The 27,421-nt window shown below is 42.7% G+C and overlaps 3 protein-coding genes across 7 annotated transcripts in view; 1 reads left to right on the plus strand and 2 right to left on the minus strand.

Annotated features, from left to right (window-relative positions):
- Positions 1-18,747, minus strand: part of SELENBP1 (selenium binding protein 1) — a 32,322-nt gene extending 13,575 nt beyond the window's left edge. The window contains exons 1-2 of one of the 2 annotated variants that reach the window (XM_024572963.4): positions 18,643-18,747; positions 3,108-3,228 (exon numbers count right to left, since the gene is read on the minus strand). In XM_024572963.4, coding sequence (XP_024428731.1) covers positions 3,108-3,156 — 49 coding nt within the window. In that variant the 5' untranslated portion in view covers positions 3,157-3,228; positions 18,643-18,747. Of the gene's footprint in view, positions 1-3,107; positions 3,229-18,642 lie in introns of those variants that run through there. The other variant, XM_024572993.4, reaches the window with a different exon arrangement.
- Positions 18,748-18,839: 92 nt separating this feature from the next.
- PSMB4 (proteasome 20S subunit beta 4) lies at positions 18,840-21,263 on the plus strand. The gene is made up of 7 exons (XM_024570746.4): positions 18,840-19,023; positions 19,242-19,448; positions 19,711-19,857; positions 20,032-20,113; positions 20,519-20,635; positions 20,847-20,935; positions 21,143-21,263. Exons 1-7 carry the CDS (start codon positions 18,884-18,886, stop codon positions 21,153-21,155), a joined length of 795 nt encoding a protein of 264 aa, XP_024426514.1. The 5' UTR covers positions 18,840-18,883; the 3' UTR covers positions 21,156-21,263.
- Positions 21,264-22,736: 1,473 nt separating this feature from the next.
- The window catches only part of POGZ (pogo transposable element derived with ZNF domain), a 49,175-nt gene continuing 44,490 nt past the window's right edge, over positions 22,737-27,421 (minus strand). For all 4 annotated transcript variants that reach the window (XM_024572918.4, XM_024572939.4, XM_024572928.4 and 1 more), the window contains 5 exons: positions 27,111-27,251; positions 26,558-26,614; positions 26,256-26,368; positions 25,961-25,985; positions 22,737-25,829 (listed from right to left, as the gene is read on the minus strand). In XM_024572918.4, coding sequence (XP_024428686.1) covers positions 24,158-25,829; positions 25,961-25,985; positions 26,256-26,368; positions 26,558-26,614; positions 27,111-27,251 — 2,008 coding nt within the window. In that variant the 3' untranslated portion in view covers positions 22,737-24,157. The remainder of the gene's footprint in view (positions 25,830-25,960; positions 25,986-26,255; positions 26,369-26,557; positions 26,615-27,110; positions 27,252-27,421) is intronic.

Raw genomic sequence — 27,421 nt, forward strand, 5'->3', positions numbered from 1 at the left:
TCCTCAAGTGCGACTCAAAGCCCTGGTGATATAACCAATATTTTCGTTTGTGTCCTGCTATAAGGAGAGCAGATTCTCATTGCACTTGGGCAAATAACTATGTTGTGAAGTAACGTATACTCCAGTGTCTGGATTTTGGAGGGATCATGTAGGAATGAAAAGCAAATGTTTTGATTTGTTCACTGGGTATATTTTACCAAATTGTTGACAAAGACAAAACATTTCCCTAAATCTGGAAAAGCAAAACATTAGAGAGTCAGCAATATTTCAAACAAGAAGTCATAAAAATTATAATTATATTCTTCAGTTAATTCAATCCCATCTAATTAATTCTTGTTGATCTTGATTTTTTGTTAACAAATAACACCATTTCAGATAAGCGCTATGAAGGAAGTAGGAAAATGTAGGGGTGACTGAGTGCAGCATTAGATAGGATTCCCTGGTACATCCAGCTGCAGGTTTGTATGCTAGGAACAGCACATATAAACTAAAAAACCCAACAACATACTAAGGCATACAAAATGCGTGTAGTGCATCAGGGAGCAGCCTGTGGAGGCCGGAAGCAGGACTGGCTGGACAGGTTGAGGTTTTTACCGGCTAAGCAGAGTTTCTGAGCTCTGTTCCCACATTTCTTTTCATTTTGGCTGATTACACACCCTCAGAGGTGGGGAGTAGTGTTTGCTGAGAACCTGTTACAGGGTGTGACTGGCACAGGGCTGAGCTCAGTTAGCTCAGGTGCTGCCCTTAACAAACCTGAAGAGGTAAATAGCCTTTCTTCAAAAACCCTAGAGTTTAAGTCTTTTCCTACATTACTATTTTAGTATGCATCTCTTCAAGATAAGAATTGCTTTTTTGAAGTATATTTTATTAATTATGCTATTATAGTTGTCCTTGTTTTCTCCCCTTTATTTCCTTCTGCCCTGCACACCCCTCCCATCAGCATTCCGCCCCACCCCACTTAGTTCGTATCGATGGCTCATACATGTAAATTCTTTGGCTTCTCTATTTCCTATATATTCTTAACCTCCCCCTGTCTATTTTGTACCTACCATTTATGCATCTTATCCCCTGTACCTTTCCACCCATTCTCCCCCCTCCCTCTACCTGCTGATAACCCTCCATGTGATCTCCATTTCTGTGGTTCTGTTCCTGTTCTAGTTGTTTGCTTAGTTTGCTTTTGTTTTTAAGTTCAGTTGTTGATAGTTGTGAGTCTGTTGTCATTTTACTGTTTATAGTTTTGATCTCTTCTTTTTCTCAGATATGTCCCTTTAACATTTCATATAATAAGGGCTTGGTGATGATGTACTCCTCTAACTTGACCTTATCTGGGAAGCACTTTATCTGCCCTTCCATTATAAATGAGAGCTTTGCTGGATACAGTAATCTTGGATTTAGGTCCTTGCCTTTCATGACTTCGAATACTTCTTGCCAGCCCCTTCCTGCCTGCAAGGTTTCTTCTGAGAAATCAGCTGACAGTCTTGTGGGAACTCCTTTGTAGGTGACTCTCTCCTTGTCTCTTGCTGTTTTTAAGACTCTCTCCTTATCCTGAATGTTGGGTAATGTAATTATGATGTGCCTTGGTGTGTGCTTCCTTGGGTCCAGCTTCTTTGGGACTCTCTGAGCTTCCTGGATTTCCTGGAAGTCTCTTTCCTTTGCCAGATTGGGGAAGTTCTCCATTATTTTTTGTAATAGGTTTTCCATTTCTTGCTCTTCCTCTTCTCCTTCTGGCACCCCTATGATTTGGATGTTGGAACATTTAAAGTTGTCCCAGAGATTCCTAAGCTCTTCATTTTTTTTGAAATTTTGTTTCTTCATTCTGTTCTGGTTGGATGTTTATTTATTCATTTTGTTCCAAATCGTTGACTTGAGTCCCGGTTTCCTTCCCTTCACTATTGGTTCCCTGTATATTTTACTTTATTTCACTTTGGGTAGCCTTCATTTGTAGCCTTCATCAGCCACACTCAACCATTTCTGTGAGCATTCTGATTACCAATCTTTTGAACTCTGCATTTGATAGGTTGGCTCTCTCTTCATCACTTAGTTCTATTTTCGGAGCTTTGATCTGTTCTTTCATTTGGGCCATATTTCTTTGTCTTGGCACACCTGTTACCTATTAAGGGGCGGAGCCTTAGGTATTCACCAGGATGGGGAAACTCACAACACTGCCTTGTGGCGCTATATGTGGGGGAGGGGTCCGAGAGGGAACAATGCCTCTTGCTCAGCCCTCAGCCAGCTTCCTGTCACTTCCCCCACTATCCACAAGCAATTTGGGCCCTTCCGGTGCTGATTCCCAGGTGGGTGGTTTTGTGTACATTCCAGGACCCTGTGAGGCTGAGTGTTTCTCCCACTGCTGCAACCCCCATAGGTTTTGACAACCGGAGGTTTTGTGGCTTTTTTCCCCTCTCATTGGAATCCTGGATTGCACGGTCTATCTTGCTCCCCAGTTGTTCCTCCCAGTTTATCCACACGCAAATTGGGGACTGCCTGGTCAGCTGTCGCCTTGCCTACCTGGTCCTCCAGCTACTGCTTTGCCGCACATCCTCTCTACCTTGGCTGCCTGTCTCTGCTCCTCCTACCAGTGTGGATGAATGTTTCTTCTTTAACTCTTTGGTTGTTGGGCTTCCACAAAGTTTTATTTTCTGGCAGTTCTGGTTGTTTTTGTTTTTAAATTTGTCCTTCTTTTGGTTGTGCAAGGAAACAAAGTGTGTGTACCTACACCTCCATCTTGGCCAGCAGTGCCAGGTAAGAATTGCTTTCTAAAACCATAATTCCATAATCACACCTATTCCCCATAAATATTCGTATTACAATTTGTTTATTTGAATCAAGATCTAAAGAGGGTCCATACCTTTCTGTTGTCCCTTCTGAGAAATCTCTTAAATCTCGTTAATCTATGTAGGTGAGAAAGAGAAGTACCCTGAAGACTGATTTCCTGTTTAAGAAGGGTCTGACCAGAACAGAAATTACATATCTTGTTACACATCTAATCTGTGGGAAAAGGGGGGAGGTGGGTTTGAAAACCAATCACACGGACTAGAAAAGGTACCAGCAACAAAGGTTACAGGGACACAGGTGCAAGCTTGCCATCACCCCCCACCCTTCCTCACCATTCCTCCTGTGCCAAGCCAGGCTCCAGAAGAGCTGAGACAGGGCCATAAAATAGTGTTTATGTGATCATCTCCGCCTTCACAGAGGCCCACTTGGATCGTGCATTCTCAGTTGAGAGCCCTGGAAAGAAAGAATTGCATCAGTCTTGCTTAATGGCCCCCAATTAATCCATCAAAACCCTTAGTAAAGCCTCAATTTTGGACACGTTACAATACTGTAAATAAAATATCTAAAGGAAAATAAAAGCCACTTCTGTTTGTGGCTGAGATGACCTTTGGTCCCTGGAGTCATATCCCTGAGTCAGCTTTGCTACTAAGGCTCAGGACAGGCAAGAACAAATCCCCCCAATTCCCTGGGGATCTCAAGGCCTTGGTTATGTCACCTCAGCACAAAGATGCTGCCTGGGAAGAAGGTAGGGGATAGTTCTCCAAGACTCCCAGAAAGACTGGCACCCAAGGCTTATAGACAGTCTTGTCTTCAGCTCTACATGAAATCGGAGGGAGGCCTAGGAAGAACCCTGTCCTGGATTCTGTTTTCCATCCACCATGTGTAACCTGCTGTTTCCACTAGGATCTCTCCAGGGTCACGGCCATGTGTAGACATGTGGAAAGTGGTAGCAGGGAAGGGAATATTGTGGGATTTCCTCTTCCAGCTCACCAGAAGTCTTCCCAACAACCAGAGTTTAAAGAAGTTTAAGCAGAAAAATAATGATTGCTCCTAATACATAAAGATCTCTAACTAATCAATTGGGAAAAGACAAACAACACAATAGAAAAATATTCCAAGGATATAAAAATGAAAGATAAATCACTAATAAATATAAGAAAAGTTACTCAACCTTATTAGCAACAAGGGAAATGCTTGTGAAAATAATATGTTTCAAAAATAAACAAGTTTGATAATATTCAAGGTTGGAGGGAGTATGAGGAAAGGGCATTCCTGTACTTTACTGGCAAGAGTATTAAATGGGAACATTTTCAGAAAACAATTTAGCAACACCAAGCATCATTTTAAATGGAAATCCACTTCTACTGACCTACTCTGTGGAAATGGACAAGTAATCAAATACATGAATAGGATGTTCATTCCAACTTGTTTACAATAGTGAAAAGTTTGAAAATACCAGTAGAAGAATAGTTACATATCATGAAATATCCATAATGTTACAGCTTTATATATACTGACATGGAAAGACATCCAAGAAATATGCTGAGGGGAAAAAAAGCAGAAAACAATCCCCAGTATGATTCCACTTTATTAAAGCTATGTATAAAATTAATTAGTTAAACCATACAGTCTTAATTAATTATATCATTTTATATATTAACATATAATATATAATTGGTATATAAGTTAATTAATTTGGTTAAATTATATGTGGGGTTATATGTTCCTAAAAGAGGATTTTTGAAAATAATCCTTTTTAAATTATACCAAATGCACCGAATGGAACTACAGTGTTCACCTCTTGGATTATAGGTAGCAACTTTTACTTTTCACATCATGTATCAATTGTGTGTTTTTAAAATTTTACAATAAACTTGAAATACACGTATAATTAAAAAACTTAAATAGTGAATAAACCAATAGCAGTGTTGCCTTTTCGGTGAGTAAACACCTAGCACGTTAAAATCCAGTATTGGTGAGAACATGAGGACAAGGGCACTCTTGTCTGGGACTGGTGAGTATCGACTGGGGCCACGTTAACCAACGCAATTTGCCGGTGCCTATCCCAAGTTAAACTGTGCATACCACTTTCTGTAGGAATTCCACTTCCAGGAAGCAGTGGATAGAAATATCTGGACAAGGTGAGACACAGGTAATACAGATAACAACACACACAACAGCTATCACTTAGGAAATGTTTCATATGTCCTTGGTGCTGGGTGCTCACCAGAAAGAAATGAACCACACACCCTCACATGAAAGCTGACTCTCTGCCAGCTGCTTCTCTGCCTTATGGAACCCATACAACAACCTGTGAATTGGGCACCCTTGGTATGCCCATTTTACAGATAAGGAAGTTACAGCATATCAACAGGACGGTATGGGGAACTGTTCCACACATGGGAAATGTAGCCCAGTTCCCCCTTGGAAAAGCCAGTGGGTGCGAGTTCGGCAGGCAGGACTCACGCCCACAGACAGGTTCTCCCGTGGGGAATCAGGTCTGCATTGTACCTAGGCTGCTATGAGACTTGCTTTTGCTAAAACTCCCTCACCCTGGACTGAGGCAGCAAATGTTTACTGAGTTTATCTTTAACTTCCTAAAGTCTGTACTAAACCACCCAAGTATGGAGTGTAACCAGTTCAACCACTTTCCCCCTTGAGCTGTAACATCCTTCTCTTTGAAGTAATTCCCAGTATTCTGTCCTTTGTTGTCTGTAAAAGGTAATCACCTACAGTGAACCTGTGCATAGTAAACGAGGGCCATCCTGATGTAATGTGCCCAGAAAAGCAATAAAAGCCTGTCCAGGCAGGGGTCGGCTCTCTCTGGGGCTCTCTCTCTAGCCCTCTCACCCTCTCTCACTTAGAGAGTGGCCATGCCATCCCTTTTCCTCCTTCTGCAGTCATTGTATATTTGTCTATTGCCGCCACAACACAGGATCCTGCGGGCCGGGATCCGCATCAGGATGGAGCACACTCAAAGTCATGCAGCTCGTGAGTAGCAGAGTACAGGATTTGAATCCAGGCCGTCAGCTTCAGGCTCCGTGCCTGTGACTACTATACTGGAATGCAGTGAGTCACACAAACTTCACAACAGCTCCTTGAGATAGGTGTTTGTGCCTATTGTTGAGCCTGGCTAGCACACACAGCCCTTCTTATGTTTGTTGGAGGACAGAGCCCACCCACCACTATAGGAACCAAAGAGGCCAGATATTCACTGCGCCAGGTCCCCTTGCAGCTAGGAGCAAGCAAGTGACTTGCTTGCATAGCCAGGTGTGCATGGAGGACTCTGACACAGAGACATAGGGACAGTGGGCAGTGGGCTTTGCCTGGTGAGGGGCAGGCAAGTGTGGGGATGGCACCCAGCCACAGCAGCTCCAGGCTCCAGAGCTGCCAGTGTGGCCAGGGTTGCACTTGGTATCTGAGAGGCAGAGGCACTGTTCTGAGAGTGGGGTCTACACTAAGAACAGGGTCTCTGGCTGCTCCTAGCAGCAGTTCAAGCACACCTGCCACTGGGGCCTTATGACTCAGGGGATCCAATGGTGCTTGACAAACTGGGGTGATCCAGGTGGCTGTGGCAAGCAAACCCAGGAGAGTCTTGTGGTGGCCCCAAAAGGGTGTTGAAGCCCAGGCCACTTGAGCAAATAACAGTTCTTCTCTTGATAAATAGTCTTTTGAGAACCTCTGGTCCCAAAAGAAACCAAATATGGGACCATGGGAGACCAGGTGACTTTGAGACCAATGATCACCTGGCTGGTCGAGAATCTCACAAGCCCCGGGGCTCCCCATCCTCAAGTAGATCTGGGTAGAGCCTGAGAATATCCTGGAGGAAGAAAGAAGCCACAGATGCCCTGGTGTGCCATCTAGGTTGCCTTGTCTTGCCAAATAGCATCTCCTTCCTCAGGCCACTCCAATGGCTTCAGAAGAAGTTATGTAGGAAGGTACTGAGAAGAAAGAACATTCTAGCTTATATCACAGGAGGGCAACACCTTCCAAGTCTGGAGTGCTGACCTCAGGGTGCAGTTAATACCCTGAACCAGCAACCATTCTATGGCACCATTTCTCTCTCAGCCAGAATCCATGATGGGCCCAGAAACAGAGAGAGGTGGGAGTGGGGCCTCTCACTATTTCCCCTAATAACCCGTTCACAACATTTTCACTTGCAGTCCCTGCCTCTGGGCCCTGCTGGTTTCAAGGTTTGGTAGCCTGCACAAAGAGGACACACCATTAGTTCCATTGAACTGGAACTTGAGACAGCTACCTGGCTGTTTTTTTGGCTTTTTATGCTGTTGAGTGAATGGACAGCAAAAGGGAAGAAGATGCTAGCTGGGATAATTGATCCTCATAATTTAGAGACAATGTTTCTGTTACATGACAGGGTGGGGGCGGGGGATACCCCAGGGACATCTTGTTCCTCCATGTCCAGTAGTTAAGTTAACAGGAGACTAAAGCTGCAGAAGCAAGGTAACCAAGAGTTCACGTCCCCCAGGAACGAAGGTTTATGTCGTTTTATAAGAAAAGAACCAACTTAAGTCCTGGCTGTATAATTGAATGGTTTAGAGGCTGAGTTCTGGTACCAGACCTGGGCTCAAATCAGGGTGCTAACACATGTGCCATGTGTACCTCTCTCTACTTTAGTTTCCACACCTGTAAAATGTGGATAATAATAGTTCATGCTTTCAGTGGCTATATGAGAATTAAGTGAGTAATACTTGTAAAGCACTTAGGACAGGGTCTGGCATGTAGCAAACACTCCATAAATGTGAGGTATTATTAATGCAAAGGAAAGGAAACTAGCTAGTCATAAATACTAGCCAGTCTCAGGATCAGATGCCAAAATGAGAACGGTGCACACAAAAACCTGTATGAGAATGTTTATACTACTTTTTTAAATCCTCATCTGAAGACATTCTTATTGATTTTTTAGAGAGAGGGGAACGGAACGGAGAGAGAGAAATATCAATGTGAGAACCATTGATTGGTTGCCTCTTGCACATCCCCTGACCAGGGACCGAACCTGCAACCTAAGCATGTGCTCTAATCTGGAATTGAACCCACAACCTTTCAGTTTACGGGATGACTCTCCAACCAACTGAGCCACAGTGGCCAGGGCTGTTTATACAAGTTTTATTCATAATAGATAAAAACTAGACAGAAGCAACTGATATGTCCTCATGTGTGCACGATTGAACAAACTATGGTACATCCACACCATGGTGACTACCCAGCAGCAAAAAATAAAATAAAATAAAATAAAAAATAAAAACAAAAAAACACTTGTGCAGCAAAGGAAACTATCAAAAAACATAAAAAGGAAATTTAAAAAAAGCTGGGGTAGCAACACTCATATCAAACAAAATACTTTAAAGCAAAGACTATATAACAAGGAAGACATTTCATAATGATAAAGGGGTCAATCCAGAAAGAGCATATAACCCTTTTAAATATTTATGCACCCAACCTAGGAGACACCTAAACATATAAAGCAAATATTGACAGCATTGTTTTCAGTATGTCCACCATAGATGTTTGGATAAAGATGTACATTTATACAATAGAATATTTCTCAGCCATAAAAATGAACGACATCTTTCCAAGTGCAACATTGATGTACCTAGAGGGTATTATGCTAAGCGCAATAAGTCAGAAAGAGAAAGACGGATACCATGTGATTTCACTTATACATGGAATCTAAAAAACAAAATAAACAAACAAACAAAACAAACTCATAGATACAGAGAACAAATTGATGGTTGCCAAATGGGCGAAGGGTTGAGGGGCTGGATGAAAAAGCTGAAGGGATTAACGAGTACAGACTGGCAGTTACAAAGGGTCACGGGGATGTAAAGTGCAGCACAGAGAAGGTAGTCAGTAATACTGCACAAACTGTGTGTGCTGCCAGGTGGGCACTAGACTTATCCGGGGAATCACTTTGTGAATTATATAAATGTCTAAGTGCGACACTGTGTACCTGAAACTAATATAAGTACGGAATGTCAACTGTAATTAAAAAAATTTAATTAAGAAAAAAGATCACCATAACTCAGAATTTGAAAAATACAGCTATGAGGTAACTAATTCAGGAAACATTTGGAAATAAAAGAAAAATATTTTCAGAAATAAAATCTGAATTAGAAGAAATATAAGACTGACTAAGTACAACAAATAATGCCTTAAAAACAGAAGGTAAAAAAATGTTAAGTTAAAAATAAATGAAGAGCTATTAAGGATTCAAGAGATAGTGACAAATGCTAAACATAGCTAATTAACACCAGAAGCTCAAATATACAGTTAATAGTAGCCCCAAAGAAGAAAACTAAAGCAGGGGGAGAGAATAGACACTAAAAACTGTAAACCAGGAAACTAATTTTTTTTAAAAACTACATGCTGAAACACCATCACATATGTGAGTACTGACTCAGAATGACTAAAATAGTCATGTTCTGGTAATATTATTGGACCTTAAGGAAAAAATTATTTCAGCATCTAGGCAAAAAAAGCGAGTGATGTACAAAAGGAAAAAATTATATTGTCATTAGGCTGTTTGACAGAAATGATTACATCAGAAGAATACAGAGTAATATAACTAAGGTATATTCAAGGAAAAATGTGGGCCAAGGATTTGATATCCAACAAAATTAACTTGCAAGTTTGAAGGGCACAGACAATTCCTACCAGCATTTCCAACTAGAACAGTATCAACATATGGAAAATTGATACAGATAGATATACACACACATTATTAGACATTACGTATACATATATATGATACTATTACTTGTAGAACTAAGAAAAATGGGGGTTTGAAAGACAAGATGATGGTATAATGACTGTATGATCTGACAGTGTGAATATATACTTCATCTATTAGAATGAGGAGAGAATGTGAAAAAATACAAAAAATGTTTTCATTGTTTTTAAAAATTGTATTCTTGCTGGTACTATGAATATTATCCTGAGATAAGTGTATGTATAATGTGAGATAAAAATAAATGAATAATCATGAGACATTTTAGTTCTATAACCCTCTATGTCCTTGAGAAAACACATTCTCTTCTCGTTGAAAAAAGAGATGCACATATAATACAGTTGAAGGGGACTGTAGTATTTTACTTGATGTGGCAGTATCAGTGTGAATTCATAAGGCTTTTATACATGTATACACATACATGTATTTTCCTCTTCTCCTAACCCTTCCTTTTGTGAACAGTTGGGGCCAAGCAAGACAGGCATCCCTGTGAAGCAGGGATGGGTATAGAGTCGCCATGGTCCAGCATGGGATTTGAAGAGGACATCTAGGAAGGAAGACAGCAGTGGCAGTGACCTGGGGTGAGCTGTTGGGAGCCACAGAAGAGTATACAGGGTGTGTTCTTAAGAGAGATGGCCCATAGTGGAGGGGGGGAGCCTGGATGTGGTTACAGAGAATATCTTCATGAGGGGGTTGTCCAGTGTAGGCTGTTGGAGGCTGAGGAGAGTAACCAGGGTGTTGGTGCAGGGGGTGCTGTGCAGCAATGGAGCAGAGTAGAACTGAGCCTGGGCAGGATGAGGAGGCCCCTGGTATAGGGACGTGGACGGTGGCAGTGATTGGTGGTTGGTCATACTTAGGGAATTGACACAACCCAAAGTCTTGTCAAAGGCACCAAACCTGGGTCTGATCAGACCCCTGACTGACTGCCATGTGCAGAAAATGCAGAGGACAGAGGAACATGTTGAACTACACTATCGTATCCAATCAGCAAAATCTAGGCTCCAGGCAGAAGGTAGGGAACACAGGTCAACATCCTGGGGCCTTCGACAGATAAACTGTTATGAAAAGAAAGGGATGGAGGAGGAAATCTGTAATTAAGAATCTCAACATACGCTCTGCCTGGTGTGACTCAGTGGACTGAGCATGGGCCTGTGAACCAAAGGATCGCTGGTTGGATTCCCAGTCAGGATAAGTGCCTGGGCTGCGGGCCAGGTCCCCAGTAGGGGGTGTGAAAGGCAACCACACACTGATGTTTCTCTCCCTCTTTTTCTCTTTCCTTTCCCCTTTCTCTAAAAATAAATAAATCTTAAAAAAAAAACCCAAAAAACTGTTTCCCATTAAAAAAAAAGAACCCCCCAAATCAAAGAAATGGGGATGACTGAAGTATAGTATTTAGGGAAGCACACCTGAATTATAAAACTATAAAGAAATGCAAAGAACATTTATCATAAAAGTCAGGACAGTGGCTACTTTTTAGAGGTGGGAGATAACTGTGACTTGGACTGTGGTAGCTGGAGAAGTTCCATTTCTTGATCTGGGTGGTAGTTTAAGGGTGTTTGCCTTATAATAATTCATTAGGTCATGTACTTGTTTTGTGTGATTTTCTGTATATGAGTTTTCTTTTTCATTTATAAAAGTGAGAGAACAAATCATGGTTCTGAACCCAGATGTGGTTCCGAAGATTTTTCCAAAGCTTGATCTCTTGAACCTGTGAATGTTATCTCATTTGGAAAGGGCTTTTTTTCCCTCTTTGGATATGAATAAATTAGTATCTTTAGAAGAAGAGATTATAATGAGTTATCTTGACAGGCCCTAAATGCAATCACAAGTATGTGTATAAGAGAAGGGGGGAGGAACTTTCCAACTACAGCTTGGCATAATGGCTCCTGCAGAGGAGAGTGGCAAGAAGAAGGGCTGTTCTGCCATCAACAAGGTAGTGACCAGAGACTACACCATCAGTATTCACAGTGCATCCATAGAGTGGGTTTTAAGAAGCGTGCCCCTGGGCACTCAGAGGGATCCAGAAATTTGCCATGACGGAGATGGGAACTCCAGATATATGCATCGACACTGGGTTCACCAAAGCTCTCTGGTGCCAAAAGAATAAGGAATGTCCAGGAATGGTCATCCAGAACGTATAATGAGAATAAAGATTCACCAAAGGAGCTCTATACATCAGTCACTTACATGCCTGTCACCACTTTCAAAACTCTGCAAACAGTTAATGTGGATGAGAACTAACTGCTGATTGTCAAAGTTATAAAACTGCCAAGAGAGAGAGAGAAAGAGTGAATGAGGTGAATATGGAGGCAGAGATCGGAGTGATGTACCCACTAGCCAAAGAACGCTAAGTAATACCAGCAGCCATCAGAAGCTAGAGTAGTCAAATAATGAGTTCTCTTTCACATAGATCCTCCAGAGGGTGGCCCCCTGATGCCTTGATTTCAGACTTCTGGCCTCTAAAACTGTGAGAGAATAAATCTCTGTTCTGTAAAGCCATTAATTTTGTGGGTATTTGTCACATCATACACGGAAAACTAATGTACCCAGTAAACTACACGTCATGGCAGGTTGCTAAAATGAGAACAAGCGAGATAAAGTATAAAAACCACATACTTTAAAAAGGCACCAAAAGAATATGAAAAGAATGTGGACTAAATGAATGAAAATTCCAGAGACAGGAAAACCTTTCTGAGGTGAGCTGAGCGCAGGCCAATGCTGAGGTTTCACACAGGCAGAATGCCTCTGCTAGGGGAAGAGAAAGTCACCCAAGGTTTTGGTGGTCACACAAAGCTAGAGTGACAAGTGGAGAACTTAAGGGGTTTCAAAAATGGCCAGTTCTCTCTATGGAATATCTGGGGAACTCTTGGATGTTCAGGAGGCAGAAGAGTTGTGAGAGAGTTGCTCCTAAAGGCAGACTGATTCTCCCAAATCTGGCATTATTGATCAGGGAATGATGACCTGCGAGGAAGGAAAAGGAGAACCTCAACTACTCAACTTACCTGTTCCTCAAGATATTTGCCAGATTTTGAGGCTATACGCAGCAGGAGCCTGAAAGGCTAGCTCAATCTTCAGTATTTCTGGGCCAAGAAGATGAATACCTGTCCAGCTATCAGTCCAAAGATTGTGAGGAACATGCCTGAAGAATATGGGTGAACCAGACTGAAATAGTAACCGAACCCTGACACAGCCTTAAATCTGATTAGCCTGAGGTGATCAACCTTTTACCATATCTGACAAATAATAAAAAAGGGAGAACCTCCTCTGGCAGAAAAGAACATGAGATGGAGCCTGTAGAGTTATCCATAATTTCTGGAAAATAAAAAAATTATTAGAGTTGCAAATAAAAGAATGTAAAACTAGCCCTGGCTGGTGTAGCTCAGTGGATTGAGCACAGGCCTGTGAACCAAAGGGTCACCAGTTTGATTCCCAGTCAGGGCACACACCTGGGTTGTGGGCCAGGCCCCCAGTTGGGGGTGCACAAGAGGTAACCACACATTGATGTTTCTTTCCCTCTCTTTCTCCTTCCCTTCTCTCTCTTTAAAAATAAATAAATAAAATCTTAAAAAATAAGAATGTAAAAATAATTATGATTTACATGATAAGAAAAATGGTGAAAATGATGGATATACAGATGAAAATTTGGAAAATCTAAAGAGAATTGGAATCTATAGAGAATTCAAATAGACATTTATGAATGGAAAAAATACAAAATTTGATATGAATTCAGTGTAAGGGTTTAACACAGATTGGGAATGGCACAACACAGGATCAGTGAATAGGCAAGCAGGTCAATAAAAAACATCAGATCAGAAGCGCAGAGATAAAAAGGAATGGAAAACAAAGAAAGTGACTTCCAATCAAGAAGGAGGTGTAGATAGACACGCTTCACCTTATCAGACAACCATGAAAAGTATTATTACGAAATCTCAAAACAAATAACACCCAGAACTGTCAGAAAATCAAACTATATGGAAGTCCAGCAACCAAGGATTTAAAGAATCCACATTCATCTAGATGGATAGGAGAGGCGGAGACACGGAGAAGGGTGGAGAGGCACGGTGTGGCCAGGAGAGGCGGCAGCAGTGGTGGAACGAGCATGGGTGGTCCCACATTCAAGTGTGGTGGATAAAAATTGGAAAAGCTATCTTGGAAGCGAGTGATCCCAGCCCCAGGCAGGCCACACAGCCCAGGGTTCAAGCACTGGGAAGAAAAATCCCCATAAGTTCTAGCTGTAAATACCAGTGGTGATTAGGGTGGCAGAAGAAACTGCTGGATTTCCAGGAAATGCTTAAAGGGCTCACACAATCTTAAAACATATGCAAACCCACTCACTATGGGATTCAATATCAGGGCAACAGCTGGAAGTGAGCCAGTCGCATACAGGGAATGGGTGAAGCAACTAGAAACAGGACAAGTGCCGGGCAAACCTCCAGAAGCCAGGCAGCGGCATAGTCCCCTCTCCTAACCCTCCCCCCACACAGAGCCACAAAGCGAGGAAGTGGGTTGCCCCACCCTGGCAATTACCTAAGGCTCTGCTCCACACAGTGTACAGGTGCCTTTTCAACAATTAGGCCACACTACTAACACAGGAGTCAAAGCAGCTCTACCTAATACACAGAAACAAACACAGAGAGGTTGCCAAATTGAGGAGACAAAGACATATGGCCCAAATGAAAGAAGAGAACAAAACTCCAGAAAAAATAACTAAATGAAAGAGAGATAGCCAACCTATCAGATGCAGAGTTTGAAACACTGGTGATCAGGATGCTCAAAGAACTCACTGAGTATGGGAACAACATAAAGGAAGAAATGAAGGTTACACTAAGTAAAATAAAGAAAAATCTACAGAGAACCAACTGTGAAGGGAAGGAAGCCAGGATTCAAATCAACGATTTGGAACATAAGGAAGAAATAAACGTTCAACCACAACAAAAAGAAGAAACATGAACCCCCCAAAAATGAGGATGGTATAAAGAAGACTCTGGGACATCTCCAAATGTGCCAACATCCAAATCATAGAGGTAGCAGAAGAAGAGGAACAGTAAGAAATTGAAAACTTATTTGAAAAAATAATGAAAGAAAACTTCCCCAATTTGGTGAAGGAAATAGACATATAAGTCCTGGAAGCTCAGAGAGTCCCAAACAAGTGTGACCCAAGGCAGTACACACCAAGGCACATCATAATTAAAATGCCAAAGGTTAAAGATAAAGAGAGAATCTTAAAAGCAGCAAGAGAAAAGGAGACAGTTACTTACAGAGGAGTTCCCATAAGCCTATCAGCTGATTTCTCAAAAGAAACCTTTCAGGTAAGAAAGGGCTAGCAAGAAGTATTCAAAGTCATAAAAGGACCTACATCCAAGATCACTCTATCTAGCAAAGATATCATTTAGAATAAAGGGCAAATACAGTACTTCCGAGACAAGGTAAAGCTAAAGGAGTTCATCATCACCAAGCCATTATTACATGAAATGTTAAAGGGACTTCTTTAAGAAAAAGAAGAAGATCAAAACTATGAACATTAAAAAGGAAACACATTCACAACTACCGACAACTGATTCTAAAAAACAAAAAGACAAAAATAAACTAAACAAACAACTAGAACTGGAACAGATTCATAGTTATGGAGATTGTTTGGAGGATTATCAGCCAGGACAGGGATAGGGGTGAATGGGGGAAAAGGTGCAGCAATTAAAAAGCAAAATTGGTAGGTATAAAATAGACAGGGAGATGTTAAGAATAGTATAGGAAATGGAGAAGCCAAAGAACTTACATGCACGACCCATGGACATGAACTAAGGTCGGGGGGATTGCTGGAGATAAGGGGGATACCAGGTGGAAGGGAGAAAAGGGGGGGAAATTGGGACAACTCTATAACATAATCAATAAAATAAAATAAAAATTAAAAATGTAAAAAAAACAAAGAGGAAGTAAGACTCATGGCAGATATGCTCAAACACCTACCATCTGTATAACTGGAGTCTTAGGAGGAGAAGAGAGAATAGTAGGCAAAAGCAGTAGGATGTAATGGCTGAATATGTCCTAAAACTGATTAAAGATGTCAGTTCATATAGATTCAAAAAGCTCAGCAAACCCAAGCAGCATAGATACAAATAAAATCATGCCCAGGCACATCACAGTAATACTGTTAAACATGAAAGACTGTTGAACATCTTAAAAGAAGTCAGAAATAAATAAAAAGCCACATTATCTTCAAAGACAGTATGACAAACAGGTGATTTCCTAACAGAAACAACAGAAGCTAGAAGACAATGAAATAACATCTTTAAAGTTCCAATAGAAAAATCACTGTTAACCTAGATTTTGATACCAAGGGGAAAAAATGCCGCAAAAGTTTTTTTTTAAGTCACTTTTACCAAAACAATCTTGAAAAACAATAAATTTGGAGGTCTTATGCTCCCTGATTTCCAAAACTACTACATATCTACAGTAATCAAAATACTATGGGACCATAATAAAGACAGACATTTAGACTAAGGGAATAAAAGAGAACACAGAAGTAAATGTTCACATATACGATCAATGATTTTGACACGGGTGTCAAGACTATTCAATGAGGAAAAGACAGTCTTTTCAACAACTCGTGCTGGAAAAACTGGATATCCACCTGCCCAAGAAGTTGAATTCTTTTTTTATACAACATATAAAAGTTAACTCAAAATGGATGAGATCTAAACATAAGACCTAAAACTATAAAACTTTTGAAAAAACACGTCAGAGACACTTCATGCCTTATATTTGGCAATGATTTCTAGACTATGATATCAAAAATATGGGAACAAAAGAAAAAATACATAAATAGGCCAAATCAAAATTCGAATCTTCTGTGTATAAAAGGACACTGTTGAAAGACAATCTCAGTGCTTGCCTTAGTGGGACTTTCAGTTCAGCAAGGCGGATAGATAGTCTTCAGACAAATGTGATGCACACTTTGAGAGGGACATTGTAGAACTGAATTACAGAGGATGTAAAACTGCCAGGGTCCTCAGGGAAACCCACAAAGTAGTGCAGCCATAGACAAGCGGGACATGTGTTCTCTCTTTTTGCTATAGTCCCTGGGGCCATGCTTGAGCAGTTACGGAAATGATTCTTACCTAACCCTTTTGCAGTTGAAGTTTCAAATTCCGTCTCTCCTTAAGAAAAATGGAGTCATGAAAATGTTTGTGAGCTGGTGGTAATAGTGGTTTAGTCTAGTTTTATTTCCTTTCTGAGAATTTCAGGACATCCCTATAACCACGGATATTCGGTACCTTATAAAACCAGTCCAAGGGTCACTGACTTAAAAGTTTGAACTTTGGTGGGAGGTAGATAGTAATTAAAATCAAAGTAATAGACAACCATAGAAAACTGGGTACACATAAAAATTTTCTAGATAATACCAGACCTGCTTTAGCTCTGACCAGTGTGGTTCATTTGGTTGGTCATCATCCCACAAACCAAAGGGTTGCTGGTTTGTCCCCCAGTCCGGGCACATGCCTGCCTGGGTTGCAGCTTCAATCCCTTGTCAAGGTGTGTAGGAGAGGCAATCGATCCATGTTTCTCTCCCTGTCTTTCTCCCTCCCTTCCCCTCTCTCCAAAAATGAATAAAATCTTAAAAAAAAAAGACAAAACAAAACAGACCTGCTTTAAAAAGAAAAGAAAGAAAATTCCTAAATTTCTCTTCAGTTTAACTTACATCTTTTTGTGTTCACCTTAGAACAGAACTCAGGCTGGTCACCCTTTGCGTATGGCATCATCAAATGTTAGTGGTTTGCTTTCTCTGTCATCCTGTCAGGCTGGATGATTCCAGATCCTTTCACTTTTCTGCTTTAAGAGCCCATGGAATTAGACTACCTACCAGATTTCTGGAACCAAAACTGGCCCTACCAGAGCCTTAATCCAAAGACTTAAAAAGGAATGAGACCAGAAACCAGCAAGCCACCTCATGCCACACTTCCAAACAAGAATATAGCCAGTTCATATACAACGGGGGTTTTGGTGGCCTTGAGCGAGGTATTCTACGGGTTTGGGAGGACTCCAGTAAGCCTGCTGTCATCACAACTGATAACCTATTTTTTGTCCAAGTAAGCTGCTAAATGGCCCAAAAGTCACCTGGAATAAGGGCTTGGGGCGTGGGTGGCTACTAATTAGAGAAACAAAAATGAATACCTGTTTTTCAAGACCAAAAGTTGATATAAAGAGCTGGGTGCTGCCCAGACTGGTGTGGCTCAGGCAGTTGAGTGTCACCCTGTAAACCAAAAGGTCATGGGTTCGATTCTTGATCAGGGCACATGCCAACTACCAGCCAGGTCCCTGGTTGGGGGCTTGTGAGAAGCAACTCATTGATGTTTCTCTCCCTCTTATTCTCCTTCCCTCTCTAAGAATAAATAAATAAAATCGAAAAAAGAAAAAAGAAAAAAAGAGCTGGGTGCCTCTAACATACTAAATTCTTGATCCTTCCCTTTCCAGGGTGTCATGATCTAATATTTTGTTTTTTCAATAAGGTGAAAATTTCATGCATTGCTTTGATTCAAACCAACTCAGGGGATTTAAAAACAAAATCGATTTAGTTTCCTGCTGAGTAAAAAACTGAAATTCAAGTTGTGTAGGAAGGACTGCCAAAACGGGGGTTTTAGAGTAACCAGTTTGATTGCACACACTGCTTTCAGCCTCTAACACAATCCTGCTGAAAAGCCAGCCCCTGGAATCTAGTTTCAGTCCCACTGTCAGTGGAATTTTTCTGCCGCTTACACAGTGGGCAAGACTATTTGTTAACAAAACTTTCAGAGATTTGTCCAGGGTCCTATGGAGTGAGAAATCCACCGGAGATACCATACACGCAACTGTATGATTCCTTTTTAAGTTCTGGGTTTGAAGACTCAGATCTGCCATTACCAGCTGTGGGATCGGGTAAATCACTACAACCCAAGCCTCGCTTTCTTACCTATCATATCGGTCAATAATGCCTTCCATGTGGTGCTGCTGTAAGACATACAGTGTAAGATTCACTGTTAGTTTCATGTGGGGATTTTGATAAGGACCCAAAATGGACAGGAGAAATCCTGCCTCCTCGCTGAAGCAGAATTATCTGGAAGTGCCCCCGCGCCCCCACCTGCACCTACCTTCCACACCCCCTCTTCTTCCTTAAATTCGTGCGTCAGGGCACGCTCGTCTAACCCAACCCTACGGCGACGCGAGGCGGTGTCGCTGGGGTCGCCGCCCAGAACACCGGTCGGATCCGGAAGGACCTCCTCAGCATGGACGCGGAAAGTGGCTTCAGGAAGAGGCAAAGTGTGGCACTGAAGGATCACTTCCGCTTCCGCTGGCGCAAGCACTTTCAGTTCTTCTGCTACCGTGACTAAGATGGAACCTCTTTGGGAGTCTCGGTCGGCACTCTGGGCCGGGGGTCCGGCCCCGGGGCAGTTTTATCGAATTCCGCCCACTCCCGGTTCCTTCCTGGACCCGGCGTCGGCGCTCCACGGGGGTCCGATTACGCGCACCCAGTAAGCTCTGGGCGCCTCGGCCTGCGGAGGGGGAGGGCCTGTGGGGCCCGCTTAGCCAGGCAGTTTCCGAGAAAGCTGGGGAAGGCGAGGGGCAGTGAGGGCTCAGAGCCCCAGGGAATGAAAGGAGCCGTGGAAAATCCGAAGCGGAACTCACCGCTCAGGAAGACCCAGGCTCTTCCCCGCGCCGCCTCTGCAGACCTCCCTCCCCCTCTCTCCAGGAACCCCATGGTGACCGGGACCTCGGTCCTGGGCGTGAAATTTGAAGGCGGAGTGGTGATTGCGGCAGACATGCTGGGTTCCTACGGTTCCTTGGCCCGTTTCCGCAACATCTCTCGCATTATGCGAGTCAACGACAGCACCATGCTGGGTGCTTCCGGAGACTACGCTGATTTCCAATACTTGAAGCAAGTACTCAGCCAGATGGTGTAAGTCATCTAGAGAACAGGGTGTAGTTCCCAAGTAGGGAAGGGAATTCGCTGGTTTTTAGCTCGTCAAGAAGTTGTAACATGGAGACACTTGAGGCCGCAGAGGAGGACAGGGAGAATTGTTGGGGGTGGAACACATGGGAGTGTTTGCAATAAAGTTTTTGGCATTAGGGGGTGTAAAATGGGGAGGATTGTGGTAACGCCCTTGGGGATGGGGTGAATGTAGATAATGACTTTAATATTATCAGAATTTCTTTTTAAGGATTGATGAGGAGTTGTTGGGAGATGGACACAGCTATAGTCCTAGAGCTATTCATTCATGGCTGACCAGGGCCATGTACAGCCGCCGCTCCAAGATGAACCCCCTGTGGAACACCGTGGTCATTGGAGGCTACTCTGATGGAGAGAGGTTGATTTGAATACAAGTAACATTTCCTTGACAACCTAACCTGTAGTGCCTGTGTAGTGGGTCTGTCTTTCCCTCTGAGTAAATCCCAGTTCTTAGACCCCATGGTCCCATCCTTCAGCTAAGATACAGAAACCTAAGATGAAATGAGTTCTTTGACCTATTGTGTCTTGTTAGCTTCCTCGGTTACGTGGACATGCTTGGTGTAGCCTATGAAGCCCCTTCGCTGGCCACTGGTTATGGTGCATACTTGGCTCAGGTAAGTAGTGAATTAAAAGGTCAGGGGAAGGGGAAGACAGAAGGCAATAGGAGTTAGTGGTTGTGTGCTTGTTTTTCCTTTATAATTCCGACATGAGGAACAGACAGACTAGGATCCCTATTGCTGGGCAGATGATTCTTTTTGTAGTCCAGAGGCTATGAGTGGGGCACTTAGATTCCAATGATAAGGCATGCCCAGGGGTCAGTAGACTCGTGCAGAGAGAGGACACCCTAGAACTTCCCCTTCAGGTGGGTCTTCGCACAAGTAAGCAGAGTGAATTCTAGTGAGGTAGTAGGTGAAATGTTTCCTTTTCATTCATTTGTGTATATTACACCATGGATCTGAGACAAATACCCTGGTATTCAGCCCCTGATATCTCCCATGTTTTTTCCCTAATCTCCCTAGCCTCTGCTTCGAGAAGTTCTGGAGAAGCAGCCAGTGCTGAGCCAAATCGAGGCCCGAGAGCTAGTGGAACGTTGCATGCGAGTCCTGTACTATCGAGATGCCCGTTCGTATAACCGGGTGAGGAGGGGAGTGAGTGATAAAGGTGATGGGGATCTAATTGGCAGGTTTTGAATACTTGCTCATGCCTGGGGTCTCTGTGCTTTGAAGAACAGCCTGCCCATTTCTGTATTTTCATGTTAGGAAAAGACCTTCTACTTGACCTTTGACAGGCTCCAGAGACTTCTTTCATGTGGGGGTGGATATTTTCATTGAGAGCTCTTTCTTTCAGTTTCAAATCGCCACTGTGACCGAAAAAGGTGTTGAAATAGAGGGACCACTGTCTGCAGAGACCAACTGGGATATTGCCCACATGATCAGGTGATTGAAATGAAAATTACAGTAGAAAAATAGGTGGTAGAAGAGTTGGGCAGCCCTTTGGCTTACACAGAGCTAGATTTTTTTTTTCCTGCTTTGAAATCTCAGCCCCCAAATTCTCTGGGTGTAATGCGTTTTGGTTGGATAGAATTGCTTTTAGGAGATTCCTCTCCCTGTGGTTCACAATTTTAATGCTATCTTCCTTTTTAGTGGCTTTGAATGAAATGCAGACGCATTATCCAGAACTGAAGTTGTACCCTTCTTCCAACTTTGAACTTGCCTTGTTCAAAGGTAGACTTTTCTTTTGTAAAATAAATCTTTTGAAACACTTGCTGAGTATTGTATTCTGTCTGATTAGGTTACACCAAGAGTAAAACCACTAAGTACTGCCATGTGCCATCTCCTTCCCTGATCAGAGAACCTTTGGCTCTTGGTTTTATAGCACAGGGAGTTCTCTGCATGATAGTACTACTGAAGGCCCACTGCTGTCTTCGTTTGTGAAGGCAGCTTTGTGTGGAAGCCAGGCTTAATCTAACTGGTTTTTGTGTTTAAATATTTTTCAACACTTCCACCCATGCATTAGATTCTAAAATATAGTTCCTGGTTCATGTTAGCTGCAAATTAGTTTTAGTTAAAACACCATTTCAAAAATAAAATGTAGCACCTAGTAGAGCTATTCTGTATAAGGCTACCCTCAACCTGGAACTGACAGCCTCAGTCCTCCCTATTCAGCCTCCGTATGGGAAATCCTAAGTAATTTCAACCTGTATCCTAAATGCTTATTGTTCAGACCTATTACTAATTTCTAGTACTGTCAGAAAACTTCCTACAAGTTTTGTGTGTTCATTAAAATGTCCTTACACATAACTTGGGAGTCCAGTCGGTTGGGGGATTAGCCAAATTCCATCTCCAGAACAGTGTTAAACCCAAATTTAAAAATGAACACTCTAGGTAAGTCTGATGCATATCTTTTTGAAAAAGTAATATGGATAGCAAACCCCAAAACATGTAGAAATTCATGAGATGAGAGGGGAGGGAGAAATCAAAACATGCCTTTGTTTATATCATGATTGCAACAAACTAATACATTAGAGAAAACCATGAGCTTTCAATTTGAGTACTCCACACATTCAGTCTCAACACAGAAAGTAGTCAATAAATACTTTATTGATTAAACTGAATTGTTTTTTAAAAAAAGTCCTTCTACTACTAAGCCATGCGGTTGGAATCCACAAAGATAACTTCCTGGCCAAAACCCAGCTGACCCACAGTTGGTATTATGGTCTCACAAAAATTACCCATCATGAAAGTCACACAGTGTGCAGAGGCCAGGAACCCTGCTCTGCTAAGGCTGGGCTGCTGTGGAGACTACCCAAGGGAAGAATTAAGTTGTTGTAGATAGAGTTGACCAGTTCTTGATCTTTCTGAAAGGCAAAGGATTGACTTGAAAGTCCATATTCTATCAAAAATGGCATCAGGCAAAAAGCTTGGGGAAGAGAAGCCCAAAAGGATCCTCAGTTTTTTTTTTTTCAGATGCCACAGGTTCCAAAGATGGCCAAGCTGTTTATGGGAGGGACCCTCCAGTTCACTATGTTATAGTGTTCTGGGGTTTTAAAAAAAAAAAACAAAAAAACAAAAAAAAACACCAGAAAAAACTGGGGTGAGGAGAAACAGGTGGTAACAAACATCACACTTGTACCACAAGGCCCATCACATCTTAAGCATATGCCAGTCCGTGAAAGCCTATTAAAATAGGGTCACCTAGGGGAAGGGGAAACATTGTTTATAAACTGATTTCCCTTCACTTTATTAAATGTTCCACTTATGTACATTTTAAAGACGAACGATTTACAAGCCTGTGCAGGTTGCCTCCTTGGCTCATAGGAAGGAAATGTTGCTCAAAGACTCAGGATGGAGAGAATGGTGTCACCGTGGGAAAGATGGACTTAAGATTTTTGCTCCTTTTCTGTTACAGTACAATTCAGTTTATAACCATGAGTACATACAATTTTTAAAAAACCCCTCATGCAAATTGTAGAAAAAAATTTTCTTTCCTTGAGACTGGCAGTGAAAAATAAAGATTCGTGTCTTTTCCTTTGTGCACACCCCCATGTATTCCTTCTTCAAATCAGATTCTTCTCTACGCATTAAGAGAAATAGGAGAAAGCCACAGGGTAAGCAGGATTTCAACAAGTGGTTATTTTCTTCTTAAAGTTCAATATTTAACTTCTTGCACAATTAGCTCCTGGCTGTAGAACGTGTGGTCTCTTGAACAGGCAGGCTGTCCACTTAACAAAATGAAGTTCAACAAAGCAGGGACAGGCCCTGGGGCTCTGCAGGATTAAGACCCCCACACTGGGAATGGCTTCCACCCTGAGACTGTGATCACCTCAATACCTCTTTGCTTGTTAATGACATGTGTGATCCTTTGTCCAGGGTGATGGTGTGAGAAAGGGAAAAGGGCCAAGGATCACAAGTGCAAAGAATATTTTCTCGTATTTTTGTTGAAGGGAGGGTGGTGAGGAAAGAAATCTATTCATCATTCTGGATGATGAAAGGTGGTTTCATGCATTTTTAAAGCCACAATTTTATATCGGGTTGCTGTAGAAACCAACTTCTCTGGAGAGGGAAGGTAAGAAAGGAGAAGGAAGAGAGAGTTCAGTGGGTTGTTTTTTCCATTTTCATTTTTATATAAAAGTGTTAAGACCACAATGAAAAAAGTTTTTTATCCATATATATAATAAACCAGTTTGTGAGCTACATATTTTTCTCTCCCATCTTCAGAAATGTTCTCACATTGACAATGGTCGGATAGCATCATGCCCAAAGACATTGGCCACACAGTGAAACAAACAAACCCAGATGCACTATGACACAATTGAGGTAAAGGGGAAACAAAAATAGTTAACATCTGTCCACGAAAGATTTTTTTTCTTTTCTTGATTTTGTCAGAAAAATACCAAACACAGTGATTTAAATTTTAAAAAAAAGTCACAAAAACCTGTTTTTAGCATAAGTGAATGACAGCTCCTCGGCTCAGACGTGATCACTATTGGTTTTCCTAATAATCCACAAATCCACAGGGAAGTTAAAAGTCAACATCGGGGCCAGTGGTGGCATAAAATTAAAAAATATAAACCAAATACTCCACCTGGTATACCCCCTTTTCCCTAACCCCTCTACCCTCCCTCACACTCCCCACCCCGCCCCTCAGGAGCCCCACACTCAAATCTCCATCAGATCTAGGTCAGCTTCCTCAAAGCCATAGAAGGACTCGGTCTCGCTTTCACCCTCAAAGAGCTGGTGAAGGCTTTCAGGCTCAGTTGTCTCTTCAGGAGATGACCTGGGTCGTGGAGTAGAAGCCGAGTGCTCCTCAGACTGTTCCCCACTCAGCTTCAGTTGCTCCTCCAGGGAGGCAATTAGCTCCTCCTGCATGTCAGCATTTCTTGTAGGTGAGTTTATGTTGCCATCAGGACCAGGCAGAACACTAGCCACAAGGAAGGACCGCTGAACCAGCTCTGGACTGTCCCCAATCACAGCCAACACCTCAGCCAGCCAGACCACCACCAGTTGCAGCAAGACATCAGAATCACATGCACTATCTGCCATTTCCCGAGCCTGCTCCTTCCACTTTTTGTGCAGGAAGTTCTTGACCGTTCGTTTGATGCATACGTCTAACGGCTGAATTTTGGAGCTACAGCCTGCTGGAACCACTGCAGGCAAAGTGCTAGAGGCACTAAGCATAGCCAGCACCTCTTCTGACAAGTGGGTGCGATGACAGTCCATCACAAGCATGCCTTTGCTGCGCTGGCAAGCGGTGTGCTTCTGCCACACTCGAGTTGACCACAGTTCCATGATCTCATCATCACTGTAGCCACTTTCCTTTGCCTCTAGCAATATAGAGTCTGGCATATTAGCAGGCTGATCCATTTGTCCTCGGTAGAAAACCAGGGTGGGAAGGACAGTGCCATCTGCCAGAATGGCCAGCACCACATCACACCAAGGTTCCCCTGTGCCCACTGTCTGCAGGGCATTCTCCTTTCGGTCATCACTGCTTAAAACCTCTGTGTCCAGAAACAAGGAGACCTCATCAATGGCCACAATCATAGACAACGGTAAGTCCTGGTTGTGAATCTGCCGTTGTACAAATTCAATGAAGAGTCCTGCATTCTCTGCCACGTCCTTAGGTAGGGTGTGGGCCACGGCACGCCGGGCATGGGGAGTCAGGTGGTGCCGCAGCATGAAACGCACAGCCCACTCATAAGAGATCTTAAACCCCCCCTCCAAAGAACGTCCTATTTTGGTGGCCTTCTGGAACAAGGTCTCCTCATTTACAGGTAGCTGTTGCTCTCGTTGGGTAAGCACCCACTCAGCCAGTTTCTCTTCTGCCTCGAAGCTCAGGTATTTGCCCTCCAGATTCTCCCCCTGGGAGGCCTGGAAGCGACGAAGCCAACGGCGAATGCGTCGCTGGGGGTTTCGGAAGTGTTCAGCTGCCTGTTCTGTATTACAGCAGAGGGCAAACAGTACCACTCGAAGCTTCTTCACAGACAGCTGCTCCTTCTTGCCAATTGCACTGCTACTCCCACCCCCTGAGGCTGGCTCAGGTTCCTGGGTGACTGGGCTCCCTTCATCCTGCTCGTCAACATTCAGACATTCAGCCCCCTCTGTAGCCAAGGGTGGGAGGGCTAATGGCTCAGGGTGAGTGGGGGTTGGTGGTGGGGTTGCAGTTGAAGCTGGTGATGGGAGTGCCTGGGCCGTGGGCGTTGGTAGCTCTTCAGGCTCAGTTGGGGTGGCCCCCCCAGATTTCACAGTGGCAGCTTTATTAGAGGGTAAGGATGGAGGAGGGTACATATTCTTCAAGTTCCGGTCATGCACTCTGTCACGAGGCTGGCTATGCCTAAAGGGTTAGCAGAGAAGAAGAAAAACCTCAGTTAAACCAGAAAAACAAAGTAACAGTAATAATAATAATAACAATGACCAAACACACTGCAAAATAAGAAATTAAACCATAAAGTGAGTTTCTGTTACCTTGAGTGAGATGTCCAAGTGAGTGCTATGGAAAATGAGACAAAAAAAAGTTAACTCAGTGAAGGAACAAGCTTCTAAAGACTGTCTTGAGATTTTAACCAAAAAAGGAAACCTACTACCAACTAAAGTCTTATGTAATTTCAGGTTAAAATGCTTCCAATTCTGTGGAGCACATCACAACAGTGAGGAGTTAACTCCTGGGATGGATGCTTATGACTCAGGTAACATCACCTGTATCCTTACGTTTCTTCTTCTAGTCCTGCTAACCCTGATATTTCCGATATTTCCTACTTACCTCGTGGCAGAATGCTGCTGGATCTGTGAGAGGGGTTGAATACCAAATGCTTGGCCATGGCATCTCCCACAGAGGTAATAAAGGTACAAGAAGTGCAGGCCAGCTTGATTCCACTAAGAAAGAGCCAAGAACACAGAAGTCAGATATAGCAGTGAACTACAGAGAATTAAGCTTTGAGGCCTTAATAAAGGAGCGTACTTTCTTATCTCTCCCAAATTAATTCACATACCCACCCCAAAACAGTTAAAAGGATCTAATGTAAAACTGAAAAATTCAGAGACCACCAGTAAGTTTTTCCTTACCTCACAGAATTTTTAAACAAAGCCAAATACTTGGGGCTCTTCCGTGGAACATGATTGCTGAAAAGACAAAGAATAAGTGGTATGAGTTACAGGGTTCTGTTGGCTAAACCAGAGATCACCAGTCACGGACTACGACCCCAAAAAAAAAGACCCCTAGTCGATCCATCCAAACCTCAACCCATGCCAGTTTTCCTATCATATAAGTATTTTTATTAATATGCATATGAATCACAGTGAGGGAGAGGGATCTATGAAAATGCACACTGCAATTGAGAAGGCCTGGGGGGGCAGGGGCAGAGGCTGAAGTTCTAAGAAGCTTCCATGTAGTGCTGCTCATCCTTGAACCACACTTCGAGTAGAAGATTCCACAAAATCAGAACACAGCCCATCAAAGCCAAATGAACATACGTTGGCCTCTTACTCTGCTCAGAGAGATGAACCAAACAGCTCTAAGAGTTGAAAGAGAAAACATACTATAAACAGGGGAGAGAATAAAAAGAGTTCTGGAGAATCTCAACTCCCAGAGAGAAACAGTGGTTCTAGCATGACTTACTTGATCATGTGGTTGGCGTAGGCTCGAGAACAGCAGGTGCTGTAGCGACACAGAGAGCAGTGAACGTAAGTAGGAAAATGATTGGGGAAATCTGGGATCTCAAAGCTGCACTCCAGGCATGTCTGCCGGCCCATGACACTCCTGTCAAGAAACAAGAAAGATTTACTTAACTGCCCCTGGGCTCCCCAAACTATAGGGAGCTTAGACAACAGATCCTGCTAAAAGGCTACCAGATTAGCAATGGTTGGTGTCTTTCATCTGGTTGGAGCATTGTCCCGTAAACCAAAAGGTCATGGGTTCAATTCCTAATC

This window comes from Desmodus rotundus, chromosome 12, assembly GCF_022682495.2.
Source record: "Desmodus rotundus isolate HL8 chromosome 12, HLdesRot8A.1, whole genome shotgun sequence".
NCBI classification, from domain to species: Eukaryota; Metazoa; Chordata; class Mammalia; order Chiroptera; family Phyllostomidae; genus Desmodus; species Desmodus rotundus.